An 18,674-nucleotide genomic window follows, 5' to 3' on the forward strand; every position below is an offset into this window, starting at 1 on the left:
ATAACGCAAACTCAATGCACTAGGCTGTTTTTTTTTGTCTCTGCACACAAATTAGCAAACATTCCAGTCTCTTTATCAATATACAGTAAAGTCTCGTTATATCGATATTCAAGGGAGTCCGAAAAAATATCAATATAACCGGGACTATCGATATATCCGACCCTGTTTGCATGTAATTTTCTCCGTGCGTGCATAGAAATAGTATCGATATAACCGGGACTATCGATATATCCGATATCGATATAACGAGACTTTACTGTATATATTTGAATGAATGTACTTGGTAAAATGTGATGATCCTCTCACAAGAGCCTCCCCAATCCATTTGATGTAATCCTTAAACGTGGGATGAAGTTAATGGTCCTTCCTCTTAATCCTGAAGTTTTTAATCCTGCCATTTGTTAAACATACAGTAAAGTCTCGTTATATCGATATTCAAGGGAGTCCGAAAAAATATCGATATAACCGGGACTATCGATATATCCTATATCGATATAACGAGACTTTACTGTACTTCCAACCTGTCTAGATTTGCCTTCCCTCTGTTACAAAACATTCTTTATCAAAATCCTTCCTTTAAAAAAATCCCTCTGGTACTTATTTCATATCCTTGACATCATTTTTAAGATCTATATACTTGATTTTCTCTGTTTAGTAATACAAATCAGTGCAGTTTTTTCCTGTCCACAATACAAATGGCTGGCTGGAATCAACATGCCTCAAATGTGGTGATATACAGTAAAGTCTCGTTATATCGATATTGGATATATCGATAGTCCCGGTTATATCGATACTATTTCTATGCACGCACGGAGAAAGTTACATGCAAACAGGGTCGGATATATCGATAGTCCCGGTTATATCGATATTTTTTCGGACTCCCTTGAATATCGATATAACGAGACTTTACTGTAGTTGACATTTTTTTTTTAATCGATTGGTCTCCCAGTTGCTTGCGAACGATCCAAGTCTATCCTGAACCATAATAAATGCACACTTGATCCAAAACAGGTATTCGTTAACGGTAGCTGACAAACAGCTTTAAATCCTCTTTGTCATCTGTCAGCCCATTCACTAAACAACAGATGATAGATTGTGGTGTTTGAAAAACAAAGACTAAGCAGCCTTCTACCACGATACTCTTTTATTGTGAAAAGTCCACCTCACATTTCCTCATGTCTCACAGTAGTTTCTGATTATTAGAGGGCTGAAAGTGGCTTTGGTTATAAAAAAAGACTAGTAAGTCACAATATTGCAGGTTTTGGTGTACCAAATCGTCTTTTAACTATTGAGGAAAAAAAAAAAAAAAGAGTACAGACACTCCCCAATTTACGAACGAGATACGTTGCTAACGGTCGTTCGTAAGTTGAATTTGTTCATATGTTGCTTCAGTGCTATATTTTGTTTGAAATGTATGTTTAAGGCTTATATAATAATAATACATTTCATTTATAAGCGCCTTACAAAACTCTCAAGGACACTTTACAGTCACAGGATATTTTTTCTGTGGGTGAGCAGCGGCAGCCACACGCACCAACTGTTAATTTACGTTGCCCGGTGATACACATCACGCGAGTTTTTCATGTAGACCGACCTAAAGGCTTGTGTTTTTGTCGTGTGTGTGTGTGTGTGTGTGTGTGTGTGTGTGTGTGCGCGCGTCTAGTCCCACTCTCCTGTTGCTTTGGCGACGAAGGTGACTTCAGTGAGTATTTCACTGACGGCTTGTTGTTGTTTTGACTTTTCAGTGTGGTTTGTGCATCTCATTCGATTGATTGACGCATCGTAAAGAAGCAGACCTCCACCAAGGCCCCTTAATTTTTATATTGCATATCGCTTTAAAGAATGTACAATAATAACAAGACACATGGGACAGAACCATTTTGTAACTTTGGCCAAAAAAGGAAGCAAAAGCAACATGGTGACTATGAGCTTCCTCTTGACATACCAAGATCCTTTCTCACCTCGAGACGTCTCACTAAAGCAAAATGGCTAATATCAGCTTCTCGACATACAAAGATCCTTTTTTCACCACAAGATATCTCACTCTAATATGCTTTTTCACACCAATTACTTATTTTTTCTATGAATGCGGCGTTTTAATGCCACCTTGTGGCATCTTTAATACTACAACACGACTTGGGGCATAGGTGTCAAACTCAACGCCTACGTGCCAGATTTGACCCGCCACGTCTTTTTATGTGGCCCGCAAAAGCACATCGTGTGCGTCAACTTTCTTGATCCCTTATTTTCAAAGGGGATCTGCAAAAAATACTTATTATTATTATTATTATGCTTCCGATAGCTCAGCATAAACAGTGGAGGTGACACGATTCAGCTTTGCGCGCCACATCAAATTGTTGCGGACTGGATCTGGCCCCTGGGCCTTATTTTTGACCCCTGCTGTGTAGATGGTTGGTCTATTCTTTTATCATCACTATCCACGATAAACATGGTGGTCGTCATTGTTGAAGACATCCTTCATGCCTGGCTCTCAAAACATTATCATTTTCATGATAACATGCATGCGTTGCTGCTAACACGTCACATTTGAGACTTGTCTTCTCCACCCCCCACACCATCAGTACCACCGACGAGCAAACTGCGGACGCCGGCGGCGCCCTCGCCACTGGCCTTGAGGCAGCCCGTCAAGGCCACGGCCAACCCTTCAACCACCACGCCCGGCCGGTCTCTGGTTCCGCCCCGTAGTGGCCTGCCTCGCCCCAGCGCCCCAACGGGCGGGGGCATCCCTCTGCCTCGTAGCAAGCTAGCACAGCCTGTGCGCAGGTAGGTGCATTTAAAAAGAAAATATTATTCTTATTTCAACCATTTTACAGCATTCACTCAGTTTCTTTTTTTTTTTCCCAAACTACAGTAATACCTCGGTTTACAAATCCTTAGGCTTACGAACTTTTCGGTTTACGAACGTTAAATTTATGAAAATTTTACCTTGGCATACGAACTATTTTTTGGGATACACACGGAGCTGTCACAATGAGTGATGTGTTGTTCGCTAACGAGCCCGTTCTCCTAACAAGAAAATGGTCCTCTATTCCCCGCCCCCAGTCGTCGGTTCAAGCCACGTGATTGGTCAAGATCGCAGCAGTGAGGGGAGGTGGTTTAAACACGAAAGAGACAGGCAGACGACATAGAGAGAGTGACAAAATGGATAGAAAACACTGACATTTGGACTCGTTTCAACTTTGATAGTTCAAAGACAGTGTAGACTGCAAGGTTAAAATTCCCATCAATCAGGCTCCACAAATAACCCGCACACGCCATCTGTTCACTTGATGCAAAATGCTATCAACCCAGCTAAACAGAACACAATTGATGAGGAATAAGGTAAAATTATCGCAGGGAAAGCACCCACAAGGGATCATTCCTCAAGATGGTGAAAGAAGGCTACGTTCCTCATCAAGTGTTTAATGCTCTATTCCATCAAGTCATCAATGACCATCACAAAGGTAAATAAAACGACTTTATTATATAGTACAGTTTTTTTCTTTAATAATAATAATGCCAAAGCACATTTATTATACATAAAATAAGGTATATTATGTGTAGTTTTAAGGCTTAGAAAATTAGAAAGTAGAAAATTACGTTTTATGGGGACCTGGGAACGGATTATTCGAATTTTAATGGTTTCCTATGGGAAATTAATTTTTGGGATACACACTTTTCGCTTTTCACACTCTGTCTGGGAACCTATTAAGTTCGTAAGCCTAGGTATCACTGAATAGCACTGTAGCCTGACATTGGAGGGGAAGGTGGAGCACACCCTGAACTGGTCTCTAATCAGTCGCAGGGAACATTTAGTGACAAACAACCATGTACATGGTCACCGAGTCACATCAGCCAACTATTTATTTGATCAAAAATATTTAACTTCTGTCATTCAAATTATAAAAGAGGATTTTTGTTAGATTTCCGTACATTTTTGCTCCACCAAGGTGCGCTAAAGTTAGCGATGATGTAACATTTGTGTTCAACGGGGTTTTCCCCCTATTTTTTACCCCCCAGAAGTCTACCTGCTCCTCGCATCTACAGCGGCGCCAGGGACAACCTGAGGGAAAGCTACTAAGCCGCTCGTCCACTAGAGGGCGACATTTTCAAACCGTCAGTCGCTCTAAGAGTCGGGACTGCTGCATGGCACTTTATCCACTTTGATGACTCAGATATAAATTACAATCTCCCAGGAATATTCAACGAAAGAATAAAAAGATTGATTCGGAAGAAGAAAGAGGCCAACAAGAACGCCAAAGAACAAACTTAGCCTTCTCTGCCATGCACGCCACGCCACAGCATTCATTTTGAGCAACCCTGCCGGTTGTTTTTATGTCACGCCTTCATTTACGTCGAGAAGAAACCTCAAAGATGACGTCAGCAAATTTTCATTTGTGGTGACGTCACCGCGCAGCAGTGATGACATCAGCGAGCTAGCTTGTCAAGCTAGCTAGCTAGCAACCTCCCATGTTAGCATCGCACCATTGCTAATGTCACGGAGAAACCTCGATGACAACAGCGTAACCGCGGCGATGTCAATACGATTGAACATCCGCTATCGTGACCTCGATGATGTCATCACCGAGCGAAGACATCGGCAATACGCCACGACGATGATATCGGCGAGCGGAACGCTGCAACCGATTCCTTTTTGAAAACAATCTTTCCTCGTGGAAAATCAAAGCACCGGATATAATGCACAAGTTTATTTATGAAAATGATATTTGAGGGGATCCTCCATTGTTTTGACGCCACTCGCGTTTTCAATGGGAGATGCCAACGTGTCTTCACAGTTCAATTGCTACATTCAGGAAAGCTGGGAAAAATGACAATCCCTTGCTCTTCCTGTTCTTGACGTAAAATAGTGACTGATGTCAAGTACTACTTTCCTATGACGCAGATTGGATGGTGATCCAGAAAGAGCACAAAACATACCGCGAATCCGCATCCCAACAACGGAGGATCCTCTAAAGACATCACGTGTCCATATCAGTATTTTATGTTTTCAAAATATCTTTTTTTAATATCCATTTGAACCTCAATTTGCATTGCTGATACCCCAAATCATTTTTTTTTTACGTTTCCCAAAGGCTCGTCACGAGATGCTAAGTGCTTTGAATCTTTTGGGTTTTTAGTTCAGGTGTGAAGCTCTCAGGCTGATTTCGTTAGCTTGTGTCAAGCTAACAAACAATGAACATAAAAGTAGACATATTATAGGAATGTTATTTTGGATATAAGTCTTCAAATTGCCTGCACAAAAAAAAAAAAAAAAAAAATCATAAAGCACTAACTGATTTTGTTTACGTCGCCAGGCCCCGCCTAGGTCGTCATGGTAACAAAACGTATCAGGTGATCACGGGCTTGTTAGCATTAAACTAAAATTTCACTTCTTTTGTCTATGGTGGTTAAAACGTATCGCACAGAGGTGTTGGGAAGACACTTAAAAGTCTTTAAATTGTAAAAAAAAACATACAGAAATAAAATAATATGTCCACTTTTATGATTCCTGAAATAATAGTAATTCTCAATGTGTCATCAAATTAAGGGGAAAAAGAGAGTGATTGGATTTGTGTGCCGGTGTTTGTACTCATCGGTGTGGTGGCTCGTTTATTAACTTAGTGCCTCTGATTGTAAAAGTGTTTTATATTATTTTATTTTTTATTTTGGTGCCAATTTAACGGTTTTGAAAAGCTTTTATTGGTTTGCTTGCTCGCTTATTTTTGTAATGGAAATGTTTTTTTTTTTTAGTTTTTTTTTGAGGAGGAAAAAAAAAGTTTGACTATGCGCCTTTGTATTTATATCCAATATGTAAATTAAAAGATATTTATTTAAAAAGAGAGAAGAGGTGCCTCAGATAGGATAGTGGGAAGCTGGACTGAATGTTGCATATATATATATATATATATAAATATAAAGACCAACGTCGGCAACCACAACTTTTGTGACACTTTTTAAAATTTGACCTTTTTTAAAAAAAAAAAAAAAAAGCCACGAATATGTTCGCTTGTGTAAAGTCACATTTCAAATAAAAACTCAAAATCTATTTCATTTGTTTTCATCTATAATTTTTTCCTTTTCCTCACAAGAAGACAACATATGGCAATATTTATTTATTTTATTAATTTTATTGTGTTTTTTTTAAACTTTATTTTACTTTCCGGGTTGAGTGGCGTGTGTGGCTGCCGCTGCTCACCCGCAGAAAAAAATATCCTCTGACTGGAAAGTGTCCTTGAGAGTTTTGAAAGGTGCTTATAAATGAAATATTATTATTATTATTATTATTGTTATTATCAGCACATTTTTTTTGATTTTGACAAAAAAATAGATATATATTACAATATTTCATCTTGCCCGTTTCCAAGAAAGTGCATACGTTGTCCTCTGAGTCACTTTCAATCCACTGATTGAACTCATAAAAAAAACTGAAAGCCTACCAGGAATAATGATGGAATTTCTCGGAACGGAGAACAGCTTGATAGCAAGATTCATCTCTCTCCAGCATTTTCATCACGAGATTTTTTTAAATAATCATTTTTAGCATAGACTGTATATCAAATTAATTGGATGAATATTCGCGACATAATTTCAGAAAACAACCACGGTGAAGAATCTTGCGGAAGTCAATTTAGCCCTCAATATTTCATGGACATTTTTGAAAAAAACAGTGTATATTATATAATAATAATACACTGATACATTGGCTTACGAACTTAATTGGTTCCCAGACAGACTGTGTACGGCGAAAAGTGTGTATCCCAAAAATTAATTTCCCATAGGAAACCATTAAAATGAGAATAATCCGTTCCCAGGTCCCCATAAAACCTAATTTTCTACTTTCTAATTTTCTAAGCCCTAAAACTAGACAAAATATTCCTTATTTTATGTATAATAAATGTGCTATGGTATTATAATTAAAAAATTAACTGTACTGGAAAATAAAGTTGTTTTATTTACCTTTGTGATGGTCGTTGACAGCTTGATGGAATGGAGTGGCCAGTTTCATCAGTATTAAACACTTGATGAGGAACGTAACCACCATCTTGAGGAAGGATCCCTTGTAGGTGCTTTCTCTGCGATAATTTTACCTAGTTCCTCATCAATTGTGTTCTGTTTAGCTGGGTTGATAGTGTTTTGCACCAAGTGTACAGATGGTTTGTGCGGGTTATTTGTGGAACCTGATTGATGGGAATTTTAACCTTGCAGTCTACACTCTGCCTTTGAACTGTCAAAGTTGAAAAGAGTCCAAATGTCACTGTTTTCTATCCATTTTGTCACTCTCTTTCTGTCGTCTGCCTGTCTCTTTAATGTTTAAACCACCTCCCTTCACTGCTGCGTTCTTGACCAATCACGTGGCTTTAACCGAAGACTGGATACGCGGAATAGAGGACAAAAAAAAGTCGGGTGCCATTTTCTTTTTTGGAGAATGGCTTCACCCTCTCTCTGTCTGTAACCCCGGTAAAATTTTCATAAATTTAACGTTTGTAAACCGAAAAGTTTGTAAGCCAAGGGTTTCGTAAACCGAGGTATCACTGTAATAAGAAGAATATTTTTTCCCAAACCGTTCAGACCTAGTGGGTCGAGACTTGAGCGTGGTTATTAAAAACGGTCTATGAGCACATCTCCAGCATCGCTTGCAGATTGGCATCAGCTCAAAATGGCCTCATTCATCAGACTTGATTTGTATATGTGCCTTGTTGCTTTCTCTCACTGTCTAGTTTGCCTTCATGTGTTGCAGCAGTGACATCATCAAAGAATTAGAAAAATAAAAATCACTGTGTGTGACGGTGCATTGTTCGCAAAAATGTGTCCACTACAGTGCCAGGGTTTTTGTCATTTTCACTCAAATTGCAGGACACACAGAATATTGAGTTTTAGGACTGCATAAACATTCGATGTAGCGTAAGAAACCTTGGACTCGCTTCGTTCTTTTGACCTTCGACCTCCAACGCCATTCCATCAATCCATCAATGACCATCACAAATGTAAATAAAGTGACTTTATGATACAATGCAGTGTATTTCTTTCATTACAATACAATAGCACCTTTATTATACATAGAATAAGGTATGTTGTGTGTAGTTTTAAGGCTTATTTAGTTGAAAAGTATATTTTATGGAAACCCGCGAACGGATTATTCCCATTTTAATGGTGTCCTATGGGAATTTTTTTTTTGAGATACACACTTTTGGCCTTACACACTCTGTCTGGGAACCAATTAAGTTGAGGTCTCACTGTATTTACATTAGCATTCACTAAGTGTGATGGATCGCTAATCAAGGCAAACTAATACATGGACCCGAAGGTGGATATCAAGAATATCGGATACATGCTCAAACGACTCGAACGTTCTTCCATGACATACCTGGAGTTGCGTTAGAAGAGGCCAACGACAGCCATGAGTCACCCTCTTCCTCCTCCTCCTCGTCCCCCCTCCCCCTTCGCCTTGTTCCCGTCTTCTCCCGACGAGACGTCGCCGCTTTTATTTCCTGTGTGCGATATCGCCGCCTGATAACACGGGCCGGCGTCTGCGGACACACAAGCAAACGTACGTGTCAGATAGACTCAGATGAGACGTAGAGATTTCCCCATGAAAATATACTTTTTGGTACACGAGGGGAGTGTGGGGAGCATGGAGTGCAACAAAGGCGACATGTAATTTGGATTTTTATCTTGTATTTTTACGGCTTCTTTTTGGATCGGATTAGTCTTTATTAGTCTCGCAGTGGAGAAATTTACATTTCACAGCAGTAAAGTGAGGAAAGGAAGAGGTAGAAAAACAAAATACAGGAGCTGCTGTAAACGCAGCCAATCTCGCGGCGCCATCTTGGAGTCAAAACAAAAAAAACAAAAAGCTGTTGTTAAAGCGCTATGTAAACCAATATGCATGTATTGTATTTTGGACAGGCGCCCTTATTTTAAGCTCATATAACTCCAGATCAATATCATTTAGGATTTAACATTTTTTTTCTGATGAAAGAAGAGAGTCAAGATGAATGTTTATGTAGTCCTAAAACTCAATATTCTGTGGATCCTGGAATTCTAGTGACAATGACAAAAACCCCGGCACTGGAGTGGACACATTTTTGCACATTGTCTGGCAGTGAATGAGTTAAGATGAAAATACGATCCGGTAGTGTAAACGTCACATCGGCCATTTTGAATGGATCTCAACTTACAACCGTTTGACTTACGACCGTTTTGTCGGAACGGAACCCGGTCGTGACTTGGATGTTACCTGCGTACTGTATATATTGTTGTTTTTATGTTACATCTGGGTTGAGTGAACGCTGGCGCATGTGGCTGCCGCTGCTCATCCGCAGAAAAAAATATCATGTGTGTGTAAAGTGTCCTTGAGAGTTTTGAATGGCGCTTATAAATGAAATCAAATATTGGATTCGTCTTGTCACAATATTGAGTCTCCATATGGATTAAAAGATGCCCCCACTGAATATGAATGAAGTTTTTCAATATATCAATTTGGTGTGACGACGAATTAAATCCTGATTTAACGTCCATTTAGTGTTGCGTTTGTGTCCAATTTGACTACGGTATGTTAACTTGGATGGCGCTCGACGGAGAGGGGGGGGGGGTGTGACCAACCCGCACTATAAAAACCGGGGTCCGGGACGCCTGATTTCGGTTCTTCCTTTCCGGCTGTCTCGCTGCGCGGACGCCGGACCATGGCACCGTCGAAGCCCCGTAGCGAGCAAGCGAACCGCGCGTAACGACTTTGGGAGTTTCGACGCCATGGCCAACTCAAGCGCACCTCCGCCGGGCGTCTCGGAGCTCAAGGTGGGCTCGCCCCCGTCCGAGCCCCCCTCCGCGGGCGACGTTCTCCGCCTGGTGCCCGCCTTCTGGGACTCTCCGTTAAGTCACGGCATCAACGTGTTCGTGGGGCTGGTGCTGTGCTTCACCATGCTGGGGCTGGGCTGCACGGTGGACGTCGGCCAGCTGGGCGAGCACATCCGGCGGCCGGTCGGGGTGCTGCTGGCCGTCGTGTGCCAGTTCGTCATCATGCCGCTGGTGGCTTTCTTGCTGGCGCTCACTTTTTCGCTTGACGACGTGGCCGCCATGGCCGTGCTACTGTGCGGATGTTGCCCCGGGGGGAATTTGTCCAATATCATGTCGCTGCTGGTGCACGGGGAGATGAACCTCAGGTACTCTCCAAACTTTTTTTCTTCTACTTTTAAAACCGGAACGTCACTTTTTACGCAGGAAAAGTGACGTCATCCGGATTCAAAACGATAATTAAAATGACAAAACATTTGTCCCGAATTACAAGTCAATAGGAATACAAATGGGATTTTTGAGCTCAATTTTATCAATCGTGTAATTTACATTTTAATTTACATATCATTAAAATTGATATCGTGGTTCCAGTGATGGTTGTCAAGTGTCCAGAGTTTTGAAAGACTCTTATAAATAAAATATATTCTTCTTCTTATTATTATTATTATTTATTGATGACAAGGTTTTCATCTGTACTTCTTTGAAGGTGTCGGACATTTCGCTGCTCATCCGAAAAGCTTCGTCAGCTAACTACATTTTTGCTGGTAGCTCTAGCTCTATATATCATTATTAATAATAATACATTATATTTTAAGCGCCTTTCAAAGCTCTCAAGCACACTTTACAGTCACAGACACGCATAAGTACTATAATAAATAAAATACAATCACAAAATAGAATACAATAAAATACAATTATAAAATAGAAACAAGAGAAAGAGCTACACAGAAAATGCAATTTTAAAACAGGTGGGTTTTGAGATCATTAGGGATATACAATTATTATGTATTATTATCATAATTAAATCTTAATTATTGCAACAAGGATATTTAATACATTTTTTTTTACCTCAGACCGATACCAGTACGAGTACTAACCAATATCAAAGCCACTAGTATTTATGTATAATAAATTTATACTGCGTGATTGGCCGGCAACCAATTCAGGGTGTCCCCCCCCCGCCTAGTGTTCGCGTTATGAGGATAACGCAGTTTGGAAAATTGATTTAAATTACCGTATTTTCTGGAATATAAAGCGCATCTTTACCGAATGACATATTTAAAAACCATTTCCATACATAAGGTGCACTGCATTATATGGGGCAACTTCAATAAATGACAGATTTTAAAACGTTTTCCATACATAAGGCGCACCGGATTATGAGGCGCATGGTAAAATTGATAATGTGGACTAAACGTAATAAATTTGACCGTCTGGTCTCGCCCATGGACAGCATCATCATGACCATCTCGTCCACGCTCCTGGCGCTGGTCCTGATGCCGCTGTGCCTGTGGATCTACAGCCGCGCATGGATCAACACTCCCGTGGTCAACCTCATGCCTTTCGGAGCCATCATTTTGACACTGTGCAGCACGCTCATCCCCATCGGGCTCGGTGTCATGCTACGCTACCGTTACACGCGTGTGGCCGATACCGTCTTGAAGGTAGGAATTTTTGATTTGACAAGGGAGGGGAGTCAAAATTCTGTCCACTCAAGCGTGTAAAGGGAAAATTGTTTGATCAATGGGAATATTGACTATAGCCAGTATATGGACATTATGTTAACAGTCAGATTTATTTTTTCAGAATAAAGCGAATTTAAAAACACGCCCCCCAAAAAATAAATAAATAAATAAAAATTAAATTAAATGTCTCCACTGCGAGACTAATAAAGGCAAATCCAAATCCAAAATGGTACCGCATGGGTACTGGTTAGCCCCTGGGACGGCACCACTATCCCATGGGTGTGTTATAAAATTATTATTATTATTGTTGTTGTGTAATGACGATCATTTTATGTTACTTCCGGGTTGAGTGAACGCTGGCGCGTGTGGCTGCCACTGCTCACCCACAGAAAAAAATATCCTGTTACGAACTTTTCGGTTTACGAACGTTAAATGTATGAAAATTTTACTTTGGCATACAAACTATTTTTCGGGATACACATGGAGCGCCCCAATGAGTGATGTGTCGTTCGCGAACGGGCCCGTTCTCCTAAAAGAAAATGGCCACCAACATTTTTTTGTCCTCTATTCCCTGCCCCCAGTCTTCGGTTAAAGCCACGTGATTGGTCAAGATCGCAGCAGTGAGGGGAGGTGGTTTAAACATTATAGAGACATGCAGATGAGACTGAGAGAGAGTGACAAAATGGATAGAAAACCATGAAATTTGGACTTGTTTCAACTTTGATAGTTCAAAGGCAGAGTGTGACTGCAAGGTTAAAATATCCCATCAATCAGGCTCCACAAATAACCCACACAAGCCATCTGTACACTTGATTCAAAAAGCTTTTATTTACCATCCCAAAGGTAAATAAAACGTAAATAAAGGTAAATAAAACGACTTTATTATACAGTACTTTTTATTTCTTTAATTATAATACCATAGCACATTTATTATACATAAAATAAGGTATATTTTGTGTCGTTTTAAGGCTTAGAAAACTAGAAAGTAGAAAATTATGTTTTATGGGGACCTGGGAACGGATTATTCTCATTTGAATGGTTTCCTATGGGAAATAAATTTTTGGGATACACACTTTTCACCTTACACTCTCTTTCTGGGAACCAATTAAGTTTGTAAGCCAAGGTATCACTGTAGTTGTTTTTACGAGAGATCTACTTTATGTTTGGTGTACTCAACACACACACACACACACACACACACACACACACACACACACACACACACACACACACACACACACACACACACACACACACACACACACACACACACGAGCGTACCTGATGCGGCGCCGGTGTCTCTTCAGGCGTCTCTATGGTCTCTGCTCATCACCCTGGTGCTGCTGTTCATCCTGACGGCAGCCATGCTGGGCCCCGAACTGTTGTCGGCCATTCCGCCGTCCGTCTACGTCGTGGCCCTTCTGATGCCCATGTGCGGCTACGCGGCGGGCTACGGCCTGGCCGTGCTGTTCCACCTGCCGCCCAACAGCCGCCGCGCCGTCTCCCTGGAGACGGGCTGCCAGAACGTGCAGCTGTGCACCGCCATCCTCAAGCTGGCCTTCCCGCCGCAGCTGATGGGAGGCATGTACATGTTCCCGCTGCTCTACGCGCTCTTCCAGGCGGCCGAGGCGGGCGTCTTCATCCTGGCGTACCGGACGTACCGTAGGCGAGTGTTGGGTAAGGAAGAGCCGCCGGCTCGGCGGGATGGCGAGGACACGAACATCACGTATCAGCGCTTCGAGGATGAGGACGTGGACTTTGACGCTTCGTACGGCGCGGTGACGGTGAGCGACCCCAACACCATCATGCTGGACCCGTGCCCGCCGGACCCTACGCCTGTTTGACAAACACAAGTTAGTGTGACATCGTGACAAGCAAAACAATATCAGATGCATGGAAGGCCTCAATAAGGCAGCTTTTCCCCTTTTCAACTGGCAATTGCGAATAAAAAATAATGTCAATCAAATTTCATTTGATCTTTGCAGTACAGTGATACCTTGGCTTACGAACTTAATTGGTTCCCAGACAGAGTGTGTGAAGCGAAAGGTGTGTATCCCAAAAATTAATTTCCCATAGGAAACCATTAAAATGAGAATAATCCGTTCCCAGGTTCCCATAAAACATAATTTTCTAATTTTCTAAGCCTTAAAACTACACAAAACATATCTTATTTTATGTATATTAAATGTGCTATGGTATTATAATTAAAGAAATAAACTGTACTATATACTAAAGTCGTTTTATTTACCTGTGTGATGGTCCTTGATGGCTTGATCGAATGGAGTGGCCGGTTTCATCAGCATTAAACACTTGATGAGGAACGTAGCCTTCTTCTTTCACCATCTTGAGGAATGATCCCTTTGTAGGTGCTTTTTTCTGCGATAATTTTACCTTGTTCCTCATCAATTGTGTTCTGTTTAGCTGGGTTGCTAGCTTTTTGCATCAAGTGTACAGATGACTTGTGCGGGTTATTTGTGGAGCCTGATTGATGGGGATTTTAACCTTGCAGTCTACACTCTGCCTTTGAACCATCAAAGTTGAAACGAGTCCAAATTTCACTGTTTTCTATCCATTTTGTCACTCTCTCTCTGTCGTCTGCCTGTCTCTTTAATGTTTAAATTTCACTGTTTTCTATCCATTTTGTCACTCTCTCTCTGTCGTCTGCCTGTCTCTTTAATGTTTAAACCACCTCCCCTCACTGCTGCGTTCTTGACCAATCACGTGGCTTTAACTGAAGACTGGGGGCGGGGAGTAGAGGACAAAAAAAATGTCGGCCGCCATTTTCTTGTTAGGAGAACGGGCTCGTTCGCGAACGACACATCACTCATTGTGGCAGCTCCGTGTGTATCCCACAAAACAGTTCGTATGCCAAGGTAAAATTTTCATAAATTTAACGTTCGTAAAACGAAAAGTTCATAATCCAAGGGATTCGTAAACCGAGGTATCGCTGTACTTCATTTGGCTAACTAAGCAGCCACCTTTTCATATTTTGGTTCAATTATTTTCATATTTGATTGCCAGTTGGAAGGGGAAATAAAATGATACATGGATTCTCAATGTTTCTCAATTTCAAAATAAAAGCATCATCATGCGTGAAAACACATCAAGTCTGTGAATGTAACAATCAGCCATTTTGTGTGTGAACAGATGTACAATGTGTGTATGAAATGAAATGTATGGAGAAAATAAAAAATATACATATGTAAACTCTCCTTTCTTGACTCAAAAACCTTCAAGTGTTAAAGCTCTCAACAGCCCCAAAGGAAGTTTACCACAAATATAAAGATGAGGACAAAAATGAAGGCAGCATCTTCATTTTTGTTTACAATACAATACAATACAATACAATAGTGATGTGTCGTTCGCGTAAGAGCCGGTTCTTAGAGCCGGATCTCTAAAGAGAGCCGGTGCCTAACAGGGAGCCGGAAATGGGAGCCAACTTTTTTTGTCCTCTATTCCCCGCCCCCAGTCTTCGGTTAAAGCCGCACGTGATTGGTCGATATCCGTGGTAGAGGAGGGAGGGGAGAATTACAGACACACGCAGCAGTAAGGAGAAGGGGGAAGGGAGTACATTAGGGTAGACAGGTGGACAAATGTTATCACATTATGCAGTTATTATTATATTTTTTTACTAGTTGCTATGATAGCATTATTACTATGAAAAGCAAATTAGTGACAGCTGATCATCAGACCAGAGTAACCACGGGGAAAGTGAAAGTTAGTGGATGCTCTCTGTGCACATATAAATCAAGCCATATAAATAAAAAAAATATTTGATATTGTGTATTTTTTGCATGAGTAATTCGTTTTTCCACATAATTGTACATGATTTTTGGTAGTTAGTTAAATTAAGCAAAAAAAAAAAAAAAAAAAAAAGAGGAGCCATTTGGGAGCCAAAAGAGCCGGATCTTTATAGTGAGCCGAGCCAAAAGAACTGGCCCTCTGAAAAGAGCCGGAATTCCCATCACTACAGTACAATACACATTGATTTATATCACTTTGCTGCTGTGAAATGTAAATTTCTCCACTGCGAGACTAATAAAGGCAAATCCATCCATCCATATAGCGTTAAAGGACAACCGACGCCTCCAGACAAGTTGTCTTCAGAACTATTTGAATCATATTCATAACTGGATGAGTCACAAGAAAGCATCTTCTTCGAATCTGAAGCCATTGTTTTGATTCTCGAGCAAGGCAAGACGTCCTGGTGTGACGTCACGAACAAAACTGAAACTTTCTGAGGTCATTTTGAAGTAGTTTTGGGACACTAAGTCATTTTTATTGGTGTTTCACATTTGACTAAAAATATCAGCCTGCGTGTTTCTGGTATTTTAGATGCTATAAAACGTTTTTCTGATGTCAGTTAGGAAACAAAAAAAAATGGTGTCGGTTGTCCTTTAACAACAGTGTGGTTTCCTTCTTATTCGATATTTAAAAATGCTAGCTTGAATTGAAATGACATTAAAATGTACAGTTCACAATCCATGAAAAAAATAAAATGTGTCATATTTTAGATTTAGCAGACATTTTGGGATTGGCAAAACAAGTAAATATCGTGAAAATTGGTCGAATTTCAAAATCAATGAATTGCCGTCGATGGCGAGGTCGCACCTGGCAAATTGATTAGCAAATTATCCATCTTGACTGCGGACACGCCCCCTGACTTTTGGCGGGAACCGCCTGTATCGAATAAGTCCTAATTGGCAATTTCACGTACGATTTAAATTACGTCACCTGCGCAACCAGTTGTTCGAAGACTAAAAAAAAAAGGAAAAACAGAAAATGGCAACATATGGCGACGACCCAGTCGACCGCTATTTCTACCCATCTGACAACCACAACCCTTATGCGGGCCGTTACCGACCGAGGGACGCTCCATGGAAGTACAAAAGTAGTTACCTGTCCCACTATGGCGACACCTCCGAGGCGTTCAACAACCAGCAGCGGGCCCAGCTCAAGTCCATCTTGTCTCAGATCAACCCCAAGCTCACGCCGAGACACCGCAAGGCAAACACCAAGGACGTAGCCGTCCAGGTGAACCCCAAACGGGACTCCTCGGTTCAATGCTCCCTAGGACCGCGAACCCTCGTCGCCATGAAGCGAGACTTTCGGCGTAAGAAGTCCTCAGAAAGTTCTGTAAACTCCGGTGAAGATGGAAGTCCCAAAACTGTGGTGCGGTACCCCCGGACGCTTGCGCTCTACTCTCCCGTCGCTTACCGGAACATTACTTGTTTCGTGGCGGAGGACATTGATTCGCCGCCCGGGGAGAAGACTACCGCCGAGCCGGGTGACGAGGACGAAGAAGATGAAGACGACGTAAAGGCCACGAAGAAGAAAAAGGAGGAAGTGCAGAAAAAAGGCGGGGAGGTGAAGCGGTCCGAGCCGCTCAAGTCTGAAGTCTTCAAAGACATCGACGCCACCGTCGAGGAAGCTTCGAAGGGGAAAACCAGAGTTCGCTTCCAGGTAAAATTAATTTAGGGGACATTTATAATAATCCATTTCATTTCTAAGCGCCTTTCAAAACTGTCAAGGTCACTTTACAGTCACAGGATCAGTTATTTTGTGGGTGAGCACTGGCAGCCACACGCGCCAGCGTTCACTCAACCCTGAAGTAACTCAAATAGCTAGCTAGCTAGCCTGATAGATAGCTAGCCAGCTACAATCACATATCAATAATGTCAATTAGAAAGTGTAAAATGGGTCCTTCCTGGTTTTTTTACATTATGTTGCTCACTTAAGCTATCTAGTTAGCGATCTAGCTGGCTACCTAGCTATCTCTTAGCTAGCTAGCACCTGAGCTAGCAATATATTTGCTATCTATTTGCTATATATAGTGTTTTTTTTTCTTGCCTTAAGATGCCGTTATCAATTTTGCTCATATGCTACCTAGCTAGCTATTTGCTATCTATTACCTATCATTTCCGTTTTGGCGGCTTGCGACGTATTTCGCCGATGATCGAGAGGAAGTTAAATTTGGCGGTACAAATTAATTGTATTAAAGTTCACCTTGAATAAATAAATTTACACTTTTTTTTTAACCCTTGGCACACAACTGGTGAACTTTACTTAAACACTGCACTTTTTTTTAAAACTGTTATTTGAAAATTGTTGCATATTATAAAAAAAAAATAATGAGAAATGTCTCCTTTTGATTCATATTTAGTTTCTGGAGCAGAAATATGGCTATTATCACTGCAGACAATGCAACCTAAGATGGGAAAGTGCTTACGTATGGTGCGTTCAAGGAACCAACAAGGTGAGGATTTGACAGCGTTTTAAATTGGTGATGCGTTTCGGTGCTCCTCACCACCCACTACTTATACTTTCCAGGTTTACTTCAAACAATACTGCAGGAAATGCCAAAAGGAGTTTAACCCGTACCGTGTGGAGGACATCACATGTCACGTGAGCTCATTAAATTGATTAAAAAAATATATATTTTCAGTTTTGATTGACGTGTCAATTTCCTGTCCAGACTTGCAACAAAGCTCGCTGCAGCTGCGCCTTAACGCAACGCCACGTGGACCCCAAACGCCCGCACAGGCAGGATTTGTGTGGACGTTGCAAAGGCAAGCGACTGTCATGTGACAGCACCTTCAGCTTCAAGTACATCATCTGACCAAAAACGTCAAAAACATGTAATTATTTCGGTACTTTTTGTTTTGTTGTTGCAGCGATTGCGTCGCTACACACATTCACCATTAAAATGTCTACCTTGCACCTCTTGGAAGTGTCTGTCTTTTGTATATACAGTACAGTGATAGCTTGGCTTATGAACTTAATTGGTTCCCAGACAGTGTAAGGCAAAAAGTGTGTATGCCAAAAATTATTTTCCCATAGGAAACCATTCAAATGAGAATAATCCGTTCCCAGCTCTCCATAAAACAATTTTCTAAGCCTTAAAACTACACAAAATATACCTTTTTTATGTATAATAAATGTGCTATGGTATTATAATTAAGGAAATAAACAGTACTGTATAATAAAGTCATTTTATTTACCTTTGTGATGGTCATTGATGGCTTAATGCAATGGAGTGGCCCGTTTCATCAGCATTAAACACTTGAGGAACGTAGCCTTCTTTCACCATCTTGAGGAATGATCCCTTGCAGGTGTGATAATTTTATCTAGTTCATCAATTGTGTTCTGTTTAGCTGGGTTGATAGCTTTTTGCATCAAGTGTACAGATGCGTCGTT

The 18,674-nt window shown here is 41.0% G+C and overlaps 3 protein-coding genes and 1 long non-coding RNA gene across 5 annotated transcripts in view; 3 read left to right on the plus strand and 1 right to left on the minus strand.

Annotated features, from left to right (window-relative positions):
* Positions 1 to 4,254, plus strand: part of slain2 (SLAIN family member 2) — a 16,101-nt gene extending 11,847 nt beyond the window's left edge. The window contains exons 7-9 of one of the 2 annotated variants that reach the window (XM_089000485.1): positions 1,664 to 1,702; positions 2,583 to 2,784; positions 4,021 to 4,254. In XM_089000485.1, coding sequence (XP_088856611.1) covers positions 1,664 to 1,702; positions 2,583 to 2,784; positions 4,021 to 4,081 — 302 coding nt within the window. In that variant the 3' untranslated portion in view covers positions 4,082 to 4,254. The remainder of the gene's footprint in view (positions 1 to 1,663; positions 1,703 to 2,582; positions 2,785 to 4,020) is intronic. The other variant, XM_089000486.1, reaches the window with a different exon arrangement.
* Positions 1 to 12,927, minus strand: part of LOC148895211 (uncharacterized) — a 29,128-nt gene extending 16,201 nt beyond the window's left edge. The window contains exons 1-2 of the long non-coding RNA XR_016115518.1: positions 12,759 to 12,927; positions 8,366 to 8,528 (exon numbers count right to left, since the gene is read on the minus strand). This is a non-coding gene — a long non-coding RNA (uncharacterized LOC148895211). The remainder of the gene's footprint in view (positions 1 to 8,365; positions 8,529 to 12,758) is intronic.
* Positions 9,661 to 14,684, plus strand: slc10a4 (solute carrier family 10 member 4). Its single transcript, XM_089000488.1, has 3 exons — positions 9,661 to 10,160; positions 11,246 to 11,456; positions 12,785 to 14,684. Exons 1-3 carry the CDS (start codon positions 9,751 to 9,753, stop codon positions 13,319 to 13,321), a joined length of 1,158 nt encoding a protein of 385 aa, XP_088856614.1. The 5' UTR covers positions 9,661 to 9,750; the 3' UTR covers positions 13,322 to 14,684.
* A 1,575-nt stretch (positions 14,685 to 16,259) lies between these two features.
* zar1 (zygote arrest 1) lies at positions 16,260 to 18,343 on the plus strand. Its single transcript, XM_089000489.1, has 4 exons — positions 16,260 to 16,940; positions 17,641 to 17,733; positions 17,808 to 17,882; positions 17,953 to 18,343. The coding sequence occupies exons 1-4, from the start codon at positions 16,260 to 16,262 to the stop codon at positions 18,094 to 18,096; spliced, it is 993 nt and encodes a 330-aa protein (XP_088856615.1). The 3' UTR covers positions 18,097 to 18,343.
* The last annotated feature ends 331 nt before the right edge of the window (positions 18,344 to 18,674 follow it).

Source organism: Hippocampus bargibanti, linkage group LG07, assembly GCF_051943395.1.
Source record: "Hippocampus bargibanti isolate YZ-2025 linkage group LG07, ASM5194339v1, whole genome shotgun sequence".
Classification (NCBI taxonomy): Eukaryota; Metazoa; Chordata; class Actinopteri; order Syngnathiformes; family Syngnathidae; genus Hippocampus; species Hippocampus bargibanti.

Bases quoted from the DNA above. Each gene is read 5' to 3' on its own strand.
- zar1 (XM_089000489.1), top strand. From the start codon at position 16,260: ATGGCAACATATGGCGACGACCCAGTCGACCGCTATTTCTACCCATCT. The intron at 17,734-17,807 runs GTGAGGATTTGA...TATACTTTCCAG, and splicing joins GCGTTCAAGGAACCAACAAG to GTTTACTTCAAACAATACTG. The intron at 17,883-17,952 runs GTGAGCTCATTA...TTTCCTGTCCAG, and splicing joins TGGAGGACATCACATGTCAC to ACTTGCAACAAAGCTCGCTG.
- slc10a4 (XM_089000488.1), top strand. From the start codon at position 9,751: ATGGCCAACTCAAGCGCACCTCCGCCGGGCGTCTCGGAGCTCAAGGTG. The intron at 10,161-11,245 runs GTACTCTCCAAA...GCCCATGGACAG, and splicing joins CACGGGGAGATGAACCTCAG to CATCATCATGACCATCTCGT. The intron at 11,457-12,784 runs GTAGGAATTTTT...GTGTCTCTTCAG, and splicing joins TGGCCGATACCGTCTTGAAG to GCGTCTCTATGGTCTCTGCT.